The sequence below is a fragment of the Aethina tumida genome, chromosome 1 (genome assembly GCF_024364675.1).
Source record: "Aethina tumida isolate Nest 87 chromosome 1, icAetTumi1.1, whole genome shotgun sequence".
Lineage (NCBI taxonomy): Eukaryota > Metazoa > Arthropoda > Insecta > Coleoptera > Nitidulidae > Aethina > Aethina tumida.
Window position 1 is genome coordinate 60,769,615 of NC_065435.1, and position 18,192 is coordinate 60,787,806.

At 29.0% G+C, this 18,192-nt stretch overlaps 2 protein-coding genes across 5 annotated transcripts in view; both read right to left on the minus strand.

The window, feature by feature from the left end:
• Positions 1-6,715: 6,715 nt before the first annotated feature.
• LOC126264281 (alpha-(1,3)-fucosyltransferase C-like) lies at positions 6,716-8,154 on the minus strand. The gene is made up of 2 exons (XM_049961457.1): positions 7,456-8,154; positions 6,716-7,398 (listed from the first exon to the last, which is right to left on the minus strand). The coding sequence occupies exons 1-2, from the start codon at positions 7,890-7,892 to the stop codon at positions 6,732-6,734; spliced, it is 1,104 nt and encodes a 367-aa protein (XP_049817414.1). The 5' UTR covers positions 7,893-8,154; the 3' UTR covers positions 6,716-6,731.
• Positions 8,155-9,544: 1,390 nt separating this feature from the next.
• The window catches only part of LOC109598052 (alpha-(1,3)-fucosyltransferase C-like), a 265,775-nt gene continuing 257,127 nt past the window's right edge, over positions 9,545-18,192 (minus strand). For 2 of the 4 annotated variants that reach the window (XM_049961456.1, XM_020013842.2), the window contains exons 2-3: positions 10,380-10,916; positions 9,545-10,328 (exon numbers count right to left, since the gene is read on the minus strand). In XM_049961456.1, the coding sequence (XP_049817413.1) occupies positions 9,671-10,328; positions 10,380-10,831 (1,110 nt within the window). In that variant the 5' untranslated portion in view covers positions 10,832-10,916 and the 3' untranslated portion in view covers positions 9,545-9,670. Of the gene's footprint in view, positions 11,597-13,478; positions 14,012-14,988; positions 15,016-18,192 lie in introns of those variants that run through there. The other 2 variants (XR_007547041.1, XM_049961455.1) reach the window with 2 other exon arrangements.

Below are 18,192 nucleotides of genomic sequence, written 5' to 3' on the forward strand. Positions count from 1 at the left end.
ACAGAAATATCACACATTACTATCCTAATGTTAATTAGGAAAGGCACATCTCTAATTAAACGTAAACAAAATATTTTGTTTAAAATATTTACACTATATTTTTTCTACGATTATTCATTTTATAGTTAAATCAAAATAATTTCTACTAAAATTAAAATAAATGGCTGGTCACACAAATAGCACACATTTAAAAAATATACTTTGCTCCAAGAAATTAACGCATCATACCAATAATAACTGATTATTATTAATATTTTCTGAAAACTGGAAAAATAAACGTATACATTCTTTGTATATTGGTTTTTACTTATAATTGTTACAAAAAATATTAAGAAATATTGTTTTTCTAAAAAATGAAAAATTAACAAAATTTGATATGTGTAAAAAATAAAAATTTGAGATATTTTCACCTCATTACCACGAGTTCCACATTCTCTAAGATATTCAGATGTTTAGCATGGTCGCTTAAACGTCTCTTAAGAATGTCTCAGATATGTTCTACTGGGTTAAGATCTGGACTGCGAGCTGGCTATTCCATAGCATTAATCCCAAATTCAGCAAGATTTCGAACAACATGGATTGTATGTGGTCGCGCATTATTCTGCATTAGTAAAAAATTTGGACCTACAAAAGGGACATGTTGGACGATATGTTCTCCTAAAATGTTCAAAATGTAATGCTCAGCATTAAGATTCCCATTATTTATTACCACCAAGTCGGTACGGGCTGTTAAAGAAATGCTGCCCCACACCAAAGGAAGTGGTATTTAAATACTCGCCAATCCATTTCTACCCAACTGTAAAGTAAAATTTAGCCGGTGTCTCCGATGATCGACCGTTAGGCTGCGACCTCGAGTAGCAACACGGGGTTGCAATTTTCTTCCCTAAGTCGTTGTCGAAACTTCTTGTAGACACAAACCGTTGTCTCAAAGTTGAAAGTCCCAAAAAATGATCTTGAGCAGAAGTTTAACACTAACTACCCTGACTTGGTCTCCTCATGGTCACCAATCTTCATGTACTGTTTTAACATGGAGGAAATGAATGTAAGGGATACACCAAACCTTTCGGCTATTCTGCGGTAACTCCATCCGTCTTCCAATCTATTTCTAGATTACCGTTGCATATTGACAATTATCGAAAATGACAAAGAAACGGCGCGTAGCGATAGTTTAATTTATTGTACTAATTTATCAAAATCTGTGTACTTCAAATAACAAGAAAATTGAACATCTTGTAAAAACGTTTACACACTTTTTAAAAGTCATATAAGAGGGTGTTTCAAAGTTAACACGAAGTACTATTCACTCATATAGAAAAATTTATTTATAAAATTATAGGTGGTGTGTTAATTTGGAGCAGTGTATATTGTTACATAATTTATGCAACTTATAAACGGTGAGGGATAGATTTATTTATGCATCGTCGATGGTGGTTACAAATTAAACTTAATGACTCTTATTAATCCTTAATTAATAATTCACAATTCATCTAAATTTGATGATTTTTTGTATTTTAATAGAGACTACAGGCCGTTTCTTAAAATGATTATTTTTTAATCTACTTTGGATGCATACTACGTATCATGCATAAAAATCCACGTAACTGGTAAATTTATTATTAGTAAATAGTTCCGTTACATATCTCATGATGTCTCTATACATGAAACGGTCCATTTTACTAATAATTTTTTGTAATAGTCCTATACCATATTTCCAAATTTTTATAGTGTATCTGGGATCCAAAATCCTCCAAAGAAGTACGATGAACGTATTTTTTACCATCTGACCTTATTGTATTAAACATAGTTTCATCACTCCAAAGTACAGTTCAATACTCCAAAATTCTGGAGTATAATCCATACATTTTTGTGCAAACGTTTAGTCTTATTCGAATATTCCTTTTTGGTACCAATGGTTTCTTTATTGAAATATATCCTTGGAAGTTTTGTTCATTCAGTCGACGCCTATTCTACTAGGCTCACTAATATTGTATGACCCAATAATTCATTTTTTATTTACTTAGAGGACAAGAAAGGATATCGTTTACAGAGTCTATCAATAAAAAAATGTTTTTTTTTTTGTTAGGATGTTATTGTATTTTCATTGGAGTATGTTGTTTCTTTTGCCAATGAGTATTGTAAACCATTTTTTAACATCTGAAGTTTTTAGAGATATTAGCAATATTTATTTAAACTTTGATGATTCATATTAATTATTATTTGCCTTTTGGAGTAGAATATTTCTTTCTGCGTGACAAAAAACGTATAGGAGGTTGGAATATATTTTGTATACTACTAACTGGATAAAATTTGAATTTGATCTTTCTATGAAATGTATTTACAAAATGTTCAATTTGAAGTTTTCTGCTATTTCTCTGACCACATATTTACTACATTTAAATTGGTTATGATGATACTAATTTATTAATAATATTAAAAAAATAGTAATAAATTGTTTTTTGATATACCATTTTAAAAGATATAGTTTTGGTGTAAAAAAGAATTTTAAAAACAAATACACCTGAATAAATGGATTATTGTTAATGTAGATGTGACTACGCAGAATTTATTAGTATGACTTATCAATGACATTTTAAAAACTTCACTGTAATTTATATAGCTTTTATATTAATTAACAATTTAATAAAAATAATAAAATAATAATTAAAGTTTTCTTATAATTTTACAGCGATGTCTCTTCCTCCAACCTACTCATCCTCAACACAATACTTTAAAGATGTTTTGGCATTTCTTCAAGTACATCAATGGATTTACAACTTTCCCAATACACATATATTGGCGCAAGACGTTTTAAAACACATCCCAATAGACTGGCAACAACATTTCTCAAAATTTCCCTCTGATATTAAACATATTGTAGACAGCAAATTTAAGGTAGGAATTTATTCAAATTTTTCTTTCAGAATAGCTCAGTATATAATTAAATATTTCAGCATAAAGTTCCTAATTCTCTCCTTCTGCTGTTGAAACAGATACAGTCTCTGCAACCCACACATATCAGTAGTATTTCAAAAGAATGTGATTACAATTTTGTGCATAATTGCAGCCTAAGCAAAAAGAAAATTCATGAAATTCTACATTTCGCACCACTAATTCACAATATATGCCAGGAACAAAATTTTACGAAATGTATTTTGGATGTTGGATGCGGATTAGGCTATCTGTCTCATTTGTTGAACGAAAAATACCAATATAAAGTTTTAGGAATTGATTGTTCAACTAAATATATACATCTGGCGTATAAAAATCAAGAGAAATTCCATAAAATGTCCAAAAATGATGTAATTTTCCGAGAACATTACATCAGTGAATCTAGTTTAGCAACGTTAGATAATTCCATCAGAGAAAATTTTGGGGAGGCGGCATCCAATGTCTGCATGGTCGGATTACATGCATGTGCTGATCTCAGTATTACTGTCCTGGATCTTTTCTCTAAGTTGGACAGGGTAAATTCTCTTATTATAATGCCTTGCTGTTACCACAGACTGAAACTTAAACAGAAGAAAAATAATCTCGAATATTTCGAACATTTCCCCGCTAGTAATATTCTAAAAGAGCTATTTAATGAATTCAATGCAGCAAGTTTTATCAGGACACCGTTTTTAAGATTAGCCTGTCAGCAAACTGCCACGGCATACAACAAAATGACGCAGGAAGAGTTAAATCAACAATCTCGAGATATGCTTTACCGCGCAATTCTTCAAAAACTTGCTGTAGAAGGTAGGTGATTTGCACATCCTGAAATAGGAGATGTAGTAGTATGTAGTAAGATATAGTTATAGTATTCATCAAATTTTTATGGTTTATTTCATACAATTTATGTATTATTCACTCGATTACTCGCATGTTGATTCATAATAGATCTGATAAAAACTAATTGTGAATTTGACACTGTAAAAAGAATGAATTTTTAAAGAATTTCTGTGACCGTTTCAGGCACATGAACAGCAAAAAATTTCTTTTGGACGAATGTTCCTTGAAACGTTTTCAAAAATACATAAACAGAACAATATAAAGTTTTAACGATAATGGTAAGCAAAGTCACCCATGGGAGATAAAACTGAAATATATTCTCTGTAAAAAAACACCTAGAACGTATTAAGATACACACCACCGCAATGTCTAGCGATAATTTAAATGTATACGATAATTTTATTTTAAATTTCGATCTTAATTTAGCTTGAATATGAATACACAAAATTGAGTATTGAAACAAATAAAAAAGCTGCTAACAAAAGTTTATTTAAAAAAAAACGAATAATTTACAAATGTGTGAAAATGTATGTAAACTAAAAACCATTTTTGGCCTACGGAGTTATCGCCCTTTTTTTAGTCTTACCTCTAACAGCAATCCATAGATGCCAACATAGTGACTGGTGTATGGAACGTCAACACTGCTATTGCTTATGGTATCAGGTCACTTTTAGTTTCCATTAATGGCAATATGACATCCCAGCAATATGTGCAGCCTTATTTTCTTCCCTACATAAGAAGAGATCTCGGACTAATTTTTCAGTAAGATAATACCCGTTTACATATTGCCAGGAATACATTAAACTTTCTAGAAACCCCTCATGTGAATTTACTGCCTTAGCCTTAGTATCTTCAGACATTTCCCCAATCGAACATGTGTTGGATATGATGGGGCGATACGAATTTCAGTTTCAGTTTCAGTTCGCCTGGGGTGTGATACCACAAGAACATGTCGATAATCTCATTAACTTTTTCAAAGATCGCACTATTTCAGGTAATTGTTCACAGAATTCACTATTTTTATCACCAACGTTGAATACATACATGTAAGATGAATAATATTTTATGTGAAACAAATTATATGTATTTATTAATATTTCAGGAGAGATTCTGGTATAATATATAGATATGGAGGTTTTATTAAAATGTCTAAGGCGGATGATATAACTAAAAAATCCAAAAAAAATTGCTTGGTTTGGGTCACATATTCGGTAGTTGTGGCAATTTAACTTGTCCAAAAGAACTAAGTAAAGAGTGCTACAATAAAATAGACAAGGACTACAAATTTTATGTCATTTGAAAATACTTTCTGTAAGGAGTATGTAACAGAGAAGATACAATATATTGGCAAAAAATATTATACCCATAGTATATGGAAATAATAATTATTCAAAAGTCGCACCGCCGCACTCGGTAATTGATGTAAGAAAATTCAAAAATGTATCATCTCTGATGGAGTATGTAAAATATTTGGATGAAAATGTTAATGAATGCTTAAAGTACTTTGAATGGAAAAGGAATTATATTTTGAAGCAACAATCCGCCATATGTGAATTGTGCAAGAAATTGAACGAACCAATAAATCAAAAAGTATATAGTGATTTGACATTGTGTTGATGAATACGAATGATCACTTTACTTTCATTTTCATCTTCTTTTAATACAAAAACCGGGAAGAAATTATATAAATTTACATAATAAATAACTACAAACAACACTGTAACAAAAAGCAGCAACAGAAACAAGTGTCGCAGTTTCTTCATACTTTCGATGAATAAAGCTTATCTAATCAAATGTGATAACTAAGAGAAATTATTTGTTTTATTATAAACAAATAAAAAAAATAATTAACATAAATTAGATACTTTTGTATTAAACTATTTTTTTTTTCAATACGTTGGTTATTTATCTACATAAATAGTAGAAATTTTGTGTTTTTCAGCTTATCATATCAGTACAGAATTAACGATGAGCTAGATTGAGATAATATTGAGTATGATTGAGCATATTTAAGTTGACTGATGCTATAAATTTCATCAGCTGAGGGTCACCCAGAATATGAAAACTGAACTAAATAGATAAATAAACATTTAATCACTCACTAAATTTCTAGTGTTTATGACTTTTTCACAATTCCATTTCCCCGAAATCAACTTTTGTTACTTCCTCATCGAAAATCTAGAATTCTAAAATCGAATTCACCTCTTAAGGTCAAACTGTCATGAATCATTATTATATGGACCCATGGCTGAAAAGAATTACTCGTGTTAAACCAGAATATCGGGACGAGGATTGTATGACAAGGGCAGAATAGTGAAGAAGTTTTTGGCCAAAAAGAGTGTTGTTGGAACATCCGCCATATTTCAAAGATTTAACAACAGCATACTTCTGGCTATTCTCTAAACTAAAATTGGTCATGAATAGGAAGAATTACGAGTTCATAGAAGAGATCCAAAGTTCAGTGACAGGGGTCCCAAAGAATGACTTCCAACTTTGTTTTGAATCGTTTTGCAGACAATTCCAACGATATATAAATAAGGAAGGAGTGTACTTCGAATGATATTAAATAAAAATTACGATTTGTTTACCCATTACGCTTGTCTGAGGTTACCACCTAATTTTTGAGGTAGACTGTGTACATTTTATCTTTGATAATATTTCGCTAAAAATAAGATATATTTATTGTGTATCTGATCCTGGTATATCAGGAATTGAAATGTTTATGTTCTTGAAAAAAGTAAATTAACAAAGTGGCGTCTAAACCAATCAAAATGATTACTACTTCATTAAAAAGGAAATTGAAACATACAATAAAACATAATTTACGTAAAGTTGCGTAATTAAAATGTGTAGTTTGCAAAAGTTTAATTCATATAAAACTGTGATAGTAATATACTTGGAGGTCTGTGTTGTTTCACTTTCTTTTATTATTTTATTAATAACTATTACATTTCAACAAACTAATTTTTCAAAAATCGTACTATTTCTGGTAATTGTTCACAGATTTTATTATTTTTATCACCATGCCACCACAATTTCAAATCACTATATACTTTCTGATTTATTGGTTCGTTCAGTTTCTTACACAATTCACACACGGGAGATTGCCTGTTCAATATAAAACTCTTTTTCCATTCAAAGTACTTTAAGTATTCATCAACATTTTCATCCAAATATTTCACATACTCCATCAGAGATGATACGTTTTTGAAGTTTCTCACATCAATTACCGAGTGCGGCGGTGCGACTTCTGAATAATTGTTATTTCCATATACTATGGGTATAATATTTTTTGCCAATATATTGTATAACTTCTCTGTTACATAATCCTTACAGAAGGAATTTTCAAATGACAGATAAAATTTGTATTCCTTGTCTATTTTATTGTAGCACTCTTCACTTAATTCTTTTGGACAAATTAAATTGCCACAACTCCCGAATATGTCTATTTCCATGTATTTTTGCATTTCCTTTGCTAGATCGTCTCTTTTACTTTGTACATTGCAATGTGACACAAACCAAGCAATTTTTTTGGATTTTTGAGTTACATCATCCGCCTTAGGCATCCTATAAGTATTTGACATTTTAATAAAACTTCCATAGCTATATATTATATCAGAATCTCTCCTGAAATATTAATAAATACATATAATTTGTTTCACATTAAAATATTATTCATCTTACCTGTATGTCATCGTCCAATTAAAGAAGTTCTTAAAATCGTCGTCAACAGTATTGATAGGAGATTCTCTATTCGTAGAAACGTAAACCTGATTATGTTTCCTTTTTTGTGGTTTTCCATATTTTTCAAGAGTATATTCGGCCCCATGAAAAAGGACTGCATCAAAGTCTTCCACTGGCATAAATTTCTTGTCGCTTGTTGTAAAGCAATTGTTAATGGGGCAACGTTTAAAAGGCTCACTTCCCAGTCCAAGGTAAAAGTCTTCATTATCCCAAGCTTTGGTCCAAAAAAGTATGTGTTTCACTTTACTTTCATTTTTATATACTTTCAATTCAGAAACCCGAAAGTAATTACATAAATTTACATAATAAATTATTACAAATGGTACTGTCATAAAAAGCAGCAGCAGAAACAATTGTCGCAGTTTCATACTTTCCATGAATAAACTATTTCTTCTTAAGATTCCGAGTGCAGCGTTGCAACTTCTGAATAATTGTTATTTCCGTATACTATAGGTATAATATTTTTTGCCAATATATTGTATAACTTCTCTTACTCACTTACAGATCGAATTTTCAAATGACAGATAAAATTTGTAGTCCTTGTCTATTTTATTGTATCTCCCGAATATGCATTTACTTTGCTAGATCGTCTCTTTTACTTTGTATATTGTAATGTGACAAACCAAGCAATTTTTTTGTTTTTTTGTTTTTAGTTATATCATCAGCCGTAGGTATCGTATATATATATATATATATATATATATATATATATATTTGACATTTTAATAAAACCATTATAATTAAATATTAGCTCAGAATCTCTCCTGAAATATCCAAAACCTACAATTTGTTTCACTTTTATAATATCTGTACGTCATCATCCAATTAAATAAGTTTTTAAAGTTGTCAACGTCAACATTATTGATAGGAGATTCTCTATTCGTGTACTTTTCAGGAATCACATTTTCATAGTAAATAACCACAAACGATACTGTTGCGAAAAAGTGCAGCACAAACGATTATTAACCAACATTGGTACGTTAAAATGAACTTTTTTACAGTGGATTCAAAATACTAGTGTGCAAATTTTAGAAGAATCTGTCTCTCTTCTTAGCACAAATTATAATTTAATTTTGTCTTAATGGTAATTTGTGTATTTCTATTTGTACTTTTAATTAAATTTTCAAGTGAGATGAATTTTAATTTAATTTATTAAAAAGAAGCCCTTTTAAGATTGATCAAAGGTTTCAAGTTTTGTAGGTAGTAGTCGTATAAGTGGCTATTTCTACTTCAGCTATGACTTGGTGCAATTTTTCACCTTGTCATCGTTTTTTATGTCTAGATTTTCTAGGAAAAATTAAATGATACGATTTGAGGATCACTAAAATTTTTTCATTAACATTTATCTAACCCGAAATAGTGTTTCTTAATCTATTATCACATTAACTAATTTGTTTTTAGACAGCTGAATTAATAACAGTATTAAAAAAAATTCAAAACATTTTTAAACAAATTTTTCGAACTTTATTTAAATTTAATAGATACAGTTATGAATTGAACTATTTTCTGTCCACTTTTAGATAACTCACAAATGTCAATTTTAGAATTTCCTATTTCTTTTTATTAGGATAATTCATGTGCGTGAACATTAAAATTGTGTAAATTTTGCGTTTTCTAGTTTATCATTTTGGCCTGGTCTACCAGGGGTTGAAATGTTTGTATTTAAATAAACTAACAATTAGAAACATAATATGAATTACTTGTTGTTGAAAAAGTGAAATTAAATAAGTAAAATGAAATGAACTGACATCAAAAATGATTGTGCTATTTCATTAGAAAAGTTATCAAAGTACAACGTCCAAAAGTACATTTCGTTTCGTTCAAAAAAAAAGGACCTGAGTAGAGCCAATGAAAATTTATTCAGTTTTGGATGATTTTCAACCACGTCCATCATTTGAGTTTTGTTTTTCAATAAAACATACGAACAAACTATTAAGGTAGTATGGAATAAACTAACAAATTAGTAAAATAAGGAATCCTTAATGTATTCTGTATGCTCTACAGGTCAAGCAAGATAAAAACATCTAAATATTTAGAGTAAAATTTTTATTTCATTGCATTACTAATAAATTGTTTCATTATAAAAGATAAATATAAATAAGTTTAATGACGATTTTTTAAATGTTTTTTTTTTTTGATAGTATCTAATGAATAGTTACAATGAGCGTACTATTTCAGGCAATTGTTCACACATATTATTTTTGACACCCCTCCACCATTCGTTGATATTACCATACACTTTTTGGACTGAGGGTTCGTTTAATTTTTTGCACAATTCACACAGGGGAGACGGTTTCTGCACTTCAAAATTTTTCTTCCACTCAAAGTACTTCAAATATTCCTCAACATTTTCATCCAGGTATTTCAAATACTGCATCAGAGACGACACATTTTTATAATCACACACATCAATTACAGAACGCGGTGGTGCGATCTCTAAGTAATTGTTATGTCCGTATACTATAGGCACAATATTTCTTTCTAATATGTTGAACAGTTTTTCTGTTGTGTATTCTTTACAATATGAATTTTCAAATGACAGATAAAACTTATAGTCTTTGTCTAATAGTTTATAACAGTCGTCACTTTTACTTCGAGGACAACTCAGATTGCCACATTTACCAAATATGTCAATTTCCATATATTTTTGCATTTCTGTAACTAGTTTTTGTCTTTTACTTTGCGCGTCGCAACGCGAAACAAACCAAGCAATTTTTCTGGTTCTGTTAATTACATCGTTCTTCGTGGGTAACGTATATTTTCTTGTCGTTTTCAAAAAACCTCCATAGTTATGAATTATGTCTGAATCTTTCCTGAAATATTGAAAACTAACAACAAATAAAGTTTGAAACAGTATTCAATACCTATATGTCATTGTCCAATTGAAGAAGTCCTTAAATTCACTGTGAATCCACGTGTACACAGGTGATTCTTTATTGCTGTAAACATACACCTGATGATTATTCCTCTTGTGTGGTCTTCCATGTTTTTCGATATTATATTCAACCCCATGAAAAAGGATTGCATCAAAATTTTCAACAGGTAAAAGCGTCCTGTTGTTAGTCGTGAAACAATTTTTTACTGAACAATTTTGGAAAATGTCCCTACCAAATCCAAGGTAGAAGTCCTTTCTGCTAAACATTTGAGTCCAATACAGTATATACTTAACGTTATTTTCATGTCCATGTCCAGAAGTCCGTAAGTAATTAATTAAGTTTATGTAATAAGTTAACAAGAACGACACAGTGAAAATCAACAGCACTAGAAATATACGTTGCTCTTTCATTGTTTCAGTGTTAACTACACCTATGTACATAATTTATGACAATATTTTTATGAAGATAAGAATTCATGTAATGCAAATTATCTTACTACGCCAACTGACAAAACAAAAACAAAAACTGGTAATTTAGACATCAAATATTAAACGATATTCAATATGTTAGGAAAATTTTTGCACAATTTTCCATTTTCTCCACGCCACCACTTTTTTATATCTGCGTAACTTTTGGTAACTAACGGTTCATTTAATTTTTTACAAAGCTCGCATATTGGATTTGAATTCTTAACTTGCCAAGACTTTTTCCATTCAAAATATTTCAAATATTCTTCCACATTTTTATCCAAATATTCTATGTATTTCACCAGGTTTTCTATGCTATCAAAATCTTCAACGTTAATGACCGATTGCGGGGGCGCAAGTTTAGTATAATTTGCACCCCCATAAACTATAGGAATGATATTTTTTCCAAGCATTTTATACAATTTTTCGGTTACGTAGTCTTTGCAAAGTGAGTTTTCCAAGGACAAATGAAACTTAAACTGTTTTTCCAACATATCGTAACAAACGTGTTCAATGGGTCTTGGACATTGTTGAATGCCACATTTGACGTAGACATGCACCGGGATTAGTTTATTAAGTTGTTGGTATAATTGTTCTCGTTTACTGGCGGTTTTAAAATTCGATACGAACCAGGCAATCTTCTTGGGTCTTCTTTTTATTTCTTCAGGCTTTGGAGGAATATAATTTGTCGGCTTGTTTACAATATAACCGTAACTACGGACGATGTCTGAATCTAATCTAGAAAAGAAAATAAGAAAAATTAATAAATATATTAAAATTAATACAATATTTTAATAATTGAAAAGTTTTATTGATTATATTTTCATTACGAAAAAGTACTAATCAAAATAGAGTATGGACATTTTATTGGGAGTATTACCACTACTTACTCTGCGTATTTCTTAACCAATAAATATTATTCAAAAGAGTTAATGAGGAAAAAGGATTGCAAAAATTATAAATTTTGAAAACAGAAAATATATACAAAGCCTATAAATTATGCAGTAATTTAAATAAATTTAAATACCGATAAAAACCTGTATTAGTGGATCACACTTTGTATGATATAGAAATATCACAGTTCATTATCACATTGGTTAAAACAACAAATACCACACATATCGTTCTATTTTTGAGGTTTCCGTTGTCATTACGAGGAGACTCCAATAATTAATTGAGAAGGTTTATAAATCAACTCATAATCACTAAGTATTATTTTAAATATCTAATTTTTAACCTTCCCCAAAATATTAATATGTACAAAAAATATATGATAATAATAAAATAAGTTAAATATAATAAACATAATTTAATTAATTTTTAATATTACAAATATTTTAATTTATAAAATAATTTTATTTGTTTATTTCTAGTGATTTTTTTTGTAAATAATTTATATTTAATGTATGTAAAAATTAATATAATAATATAATAAACAATCATAATTCATAGATAATTTAATTAATTTTCAGTACAAATATTTTATATTTACGAAATAATTGTATTTGTTAATTTCTGGTGATTTTTTATAAATAATTTATATTTAATATATGACAAATACTCGTTAAAGAAAACCACAGTTTTAATTATGTTAGGACTCCAGTAAACAATGTATAAGGTTTATAAATCGGCAATAAATAATTAAGTAAATTCCAAAAGTACCAGGCTTGCATAAATGATAAATAAAATGGCAGAAGTTAATTGAAAATTATTAAGTTAGAAGAGGGAAATAATACTCATTTCATGTTAATCAACCATCAAGTGAACGGTCTCAAAGAATTTGAAAAATGGAATAAATGTAAAATGTTGCGTGGTGACCAGTCGTAGCAGTGGTGTATCAAATGAGGCGACCACCCTAGAAATCGTTAAAAAAATAAACAAAATGGTTTTTGGTGGATGTCAAAAAGTTCATCGTAGCATACTCATTAAAATATTTGAATATTCAAAAGAGGGAAAGCAATAAATCAGTGTTAGAACGTGAGTCCATCCAATAGACTGGCAGCGTATAATTGACTTCAAAGAAAACAAAGATCCATCTTCGGGCAAAACTATTTTGGGATAGATTATTAAAAGATCCGCATTTAGCATCGACATTCGAGACAATATTCACACATCTGTTTTCAAATTGCTTCCTATTATCCCTGAAATTATTTTCTTTCTATTATTTTACAATCATTTTGTGTTGTCTTTGTCTTGTCGGGTTACTTTTGGGATTAACGTTGCATTTTCAGAGGTTAAGTGATTTTCTGAACAACTCAACAACGTAAGTTTCCAAAGATCAAATAACTTAAATTATGAACGCGGTTAAAAGGTGAAAATCATTTCACCTCTGAAATACAATTACTTGTTCTGTGAACAATTTATTCAATTGGTTTTAAGACGCTTTCGATTAATTTTTACACTTTTCGGTGCGATAAAGATTCCGTAACTGACTTGATTGGATATAATTTGATGTTTTAAATAATCTCTCTTCTGCCATTGGAATCAATGTAGGTACTATTTTTTAAGTAAAAAAAAAAATTAATTTTTTGTTAGGCTTTGGTCAAGTGATCAAGATTTCGTAATATTTTTTTGAAAAAATAAATTAATTATTTAATTAATAAATTAATCAATAATTTACCTGTATGTCATGGTCCAATTATAGAAGTCATTGAAAGAGTCCCGCATAATAGTGTTAGAAGGCGCTTCCATATTTCCATAAACGTAAATCTGTTTTGCGTTCCTTTTTGTCGGAACCCCATTTTTCCTTTTGTTGTATTCGGCTCCATGAAAAAGAATCGCATCAAACTTATCTACATCCATCATATTTTTCTTATGGGTAATAAAACAGTTACTTACAGGACAATTTTTGAAAATATCGCCTTCACCCAGGTACCAATCGTCTCTGTCAAACATTTTCGTCCAGTACAAAATGTACTTGACAGGCTTTAAAGCTCCTTTTCTGTTGAACACTTTATTCCAATCTGATAAATTTTTTACACGCTTCAAGTGGTCCCCTGTTTTATTCGGTACTATGTCTTGAGACCAAATGTAATTCAAAATTAATAGGCAAATAAATCCGGCCAGTGCCACCAAGTACTTCAATTTAAACATGCTCCCGTGTTGATAATTTGTATTAGACTCCATAATTCACACAATACTGCTGTTATGAATCTAGAAAATAAATGAGAAGTAGTATTTTACTCTGTAGAATTAGCACCTCATTAAGTAAATCGGCAGATTACTCTGTTATCTGTCATGTATAGTAAATTAAATTGATTAAAATATAACTGCAACTAGGTAAAAGACATTTCAACACTTCTTTATAAAATATAAAAAACAAACAACGAAATAACATCAACGTTTTTAATTTTAACGACTGCATTCGATGTTATCAGCAAAGATCGAAAATCCATAAATAACACTGGGTTAGATTCCGACAGAACAATTTACCATTTTTCATGAAAATGCTGTCCATTTTATTTGATTGCGTGGTACAGTACTATTATTTGGTAACAACTACTACACCCATAGGTACACATCAATAGGTTGACACAGGATTATAGTTATTGGAGAATCCCTGTTTTTATTTACTATGATTATTTCTCTTACTCTTCAAATAAGTACAACTGTTTGTCAATGTATTAATAGCATGACATAATGTTATGGGAATTGATTAGCAATGTGATGAACGTTGGTTTTTGCCAGTTTTATTAACACACTATAGGCGGGTAGCAAAATGATCCAAACTAAGTTGTTGAATTATAACAAAAAATAAGAGATAATTCTTTCAGTTCCGTATGTAAACCAATAGAGTAAAATTATCTCACCCCGCTTTTAAAGTAAGTACATTCAAAAATGTAAAAATTACCCGACCAGCTAGCAATCAACAGTTCTCGAGACGGGTATTTTTACCCGACCCACTTATAGTGTGTCAATATTTCAAAATGATTCTTATAGGCATAAATAAGAAAATTTTGAAATTGAAAAAATTAATATAATTGGCTTGTATATCAGTGTATTAAAAATGTTCTGTATAAATACTGAATAACAAATTAAATTTAATAAATCTTAGTACTATTGAAATAAATACGATATGCTGCTATATACATAATACAATATATTAATTAAAAAGAATTGTTAATACATACCTTCTTAAAATATTTGGCATGCAGTTCTACTGCTCTAACTTTGAAAGACTTTTGACATTATGGCCATTGTTGCCACTACAATAATTTATATCAAAATACAAATTTATATTATATATATATAAAAGTCTTTAAACAATTGAATTGTTATCCTTGAATTTATATTATAATAATATTATTTTGAAAACTATAAAACTAATTAAGGTAATGCAAAAATAAGTTGAAAAAAAAAATTAAATCAATTACCAACTTAATATTTGTAAATAATACATATAAACATAAATATATTCTATGTGTCCTCCTAGATTCTTAATAAACGGATTTTAATAATTTAATATTTAGTTCAATTAAAAATTAATTAATATTTGAGTTAAATTGGAAAAGTACTACTGAGTTTTACTTTTAATGCAAAATATTACCGAAAACTATGGATAATTCTTAAAATCTACAGAGTCTATTTATGTTCTTTAAAAATGGAACAACTCTGATACAAAAATAATTATCATAATCTAGAAAGATCACGGTTTTGTTAGAAACATAATTTTTATGAAGTATAACATCTTCCCCTAGTACTCATAATAAAAACGACTGCCATTTGTTAACAATTTGAGCGAATGCTCTGTATATTCATTCTTGTTTATCTAACATTAATACATAACATGACATTTCCAAATCTCTGGTCTCGAGTTGCGTAATGCTTGTGTTTATTATGTTGGAAATCTAATTTATTTTAATTTTACTTGATTGAGATGAAACACAAATTTATTGTTTCAGAATACATTATAATGTATGAATTTATAATTGGTTAAGTTTAATGAGTGTAATGAATGTGTTATAATTTTAATTCTATTATGATTTGTTTCTATTTAATAGGGTTGTACAAAATTAAACAAAAAATCTTCATTCGACTTGATACAAGATTGATGTAACAATCTTTTTGAGAACGACTATCAAAGATGACATAGTTATAATATTCAATAGTTATTTTTCTTCGACGGAGTTATTTAAGGCCTTAATTTTGTCCTTTTGTATTCAGTAACAAAAATGTAGGGTACTACATCACTTATGTGGATATATTTGTTCATAAAAAATACTTTTAATTTTCTCTCCAGTGGATGTTGAAGGCGAAAATCATGTTTTCTAGAGTAATATTTTACATTAAAAATTCCAAATTTATGTGGTGGGTATTTATTTTTTTAGTTGTTTAATTGTAACAATAAACAGCTTTTCAGCTTATCAAGTTTCAAAATCACTCTTTAACTGATACATACATATTAATAAAATTAATCATTGATTACTTAATAATCAAATTTGGAAAAGTGTAACAAATATTAATGGCCATTATTCAACTATAAAATTCCAGATATTGTATCACTTGTGATATTTTGTTTATGCTAAATTCACTCATATTTTCAGAGAAATGCGAAGTCCGTCGGCTGAAACGAAAATCTGGGCTTTCCATGTCCAATAGTGGTGCAACAGAAGAGGAACGGTTCAAAGCTTACGTGAACAACCTACAGTGCAGTCACAAATTAGTGCGTGAGGACGTGTCATATTTTTTTACCAGCGATTCCGAATTCAAAGGAAAACTGCTAAAAAAATGGTCGCAACACAAAGGCGATTGTATTGCAGTCAAAGTGTTGGCGGCACTGCAGGCGTCAATACAAAGCCTGTGCGAGAACGCGATTCTTCTAGACAGAATTGAGTTCTTAAAAGAGCGTGGCTATCAATCATACATTCGTACAGTGACAAACGATGGCATATCTCCAAGGTGTCATGCCCTGATTGTCCGAAAGTTTTCATCAGTTAACGAAATGACATTTGAAACAGTAAAAGGACAATTATTGGACTGAACGGATGGAACTCTTTTTCTAGAGTATATTTATCATTTCAACAAAATTATTAATAATTATAATTTTATATATCAATGATATGTATACAATTGTTTATTATGTGGAATAGAAAAACAAATCCAACAATATATTATATGAACATAACTGAAGAGAATTAGAATATAAATTTATTGTTATAAAATTGTGTATTTAATGTAATAATAAACTCAAATTTAGTGTTATTTTTACATGGGATAAGTTAACTACAGGTAAGTAACTAACTAGGAGCCACTTTGCTAATTCTGAACATCTCGTTTAGATTGATTGGTCTAATTTTGTTAATAAGGAATTGTCGAAATTCCTGGTGGAAATAAATTTTAGAAGATGTAACATGAACTTGAAAAACAAAAAAGAGCTTCCTTAAATTATACAGGAAGAGTAACAAGAAGAATGATGAAACTGACAAATTATAATTTATTATGTTTGAATTAAGAGATTCCAAGAGATACAGTGATCGAAGTAATAGGTTATACCATGAAGTCCTGAAGAAAGTATAAGTATAAAAAATATTGAAAAATCTAATTATTTTACAATATTAGAGAATGTACTGAAATAAATTTTTGAAAATCTGAACATGTTTTTTAATATTGATGTTGAAATGTAATAGTTAAGTAAATATTTAGAAATTATCTAATATACATAATAGTAATTTCCCAAATTATAAACATATTATTTCTATCGTTTCATTTATGTAGTTCCTCATATTTTCACAAAATGTTTAATAATTAATATCAATATGAAAATTGGTTAATTAATAAACAAAAATTATAATTAATTAAATTAATTAAATATTTGAACTTGTTATTTATTGGATTTCAAAAAAGTGTTTTTTTTTTTAAATGAGTTAAACTAAATTCACTTTTTATTCTCCATATACCTAGTGGTGATAGAAATAACTTCTCCAAATTATGAAGGAAGAGTTACGAAAGATCCTTTGGAGACTGCAGAAACTGATGAATTACATTATTATATATAATTAAGTAGTTGTAGTAAAAAGTGTGAGTTTCTGTTATTTGATACGTGCTGTAGAAAATGTATGTGGCCTAAAGTTATCAAGATAAAAGAACAATTTGATAAGTCACAATTCCTAGTGGTGTATTTAATAGAGGATTCCATTAAAAACAAAAAAGAACTTCTCTAAATTAAGCAGGAAGAGACAAGTTCCTTCGAAGACCACCGAAACTGATAGATTATTATTATGTATGACTAAGACATATCAAGTAGTGATATAAACAATAAGATTATGGCTTAAACAGCACTGTATAAGAAACAAATAAAAAACTGATTAATTAATTAATTTTTGGAAATCTGAACA

Excerpts from the sequence above, each read along its gene's own strand:
- LOC126264281 (XM_049961457.1), bottom strand. The coding sequence starts at position 7,892 with ATGGAAAGTATGAAACTGCGACAATTGTTTCTGCTGCTGCTTTTTATG. Across the intron at positions 7,399-7,455 it reads AATTGGACGATGACATACAG|GAGAGATTCTGATATAATAT; the intron begins GTAAGATGAATA and ends TTAATATTTCAG.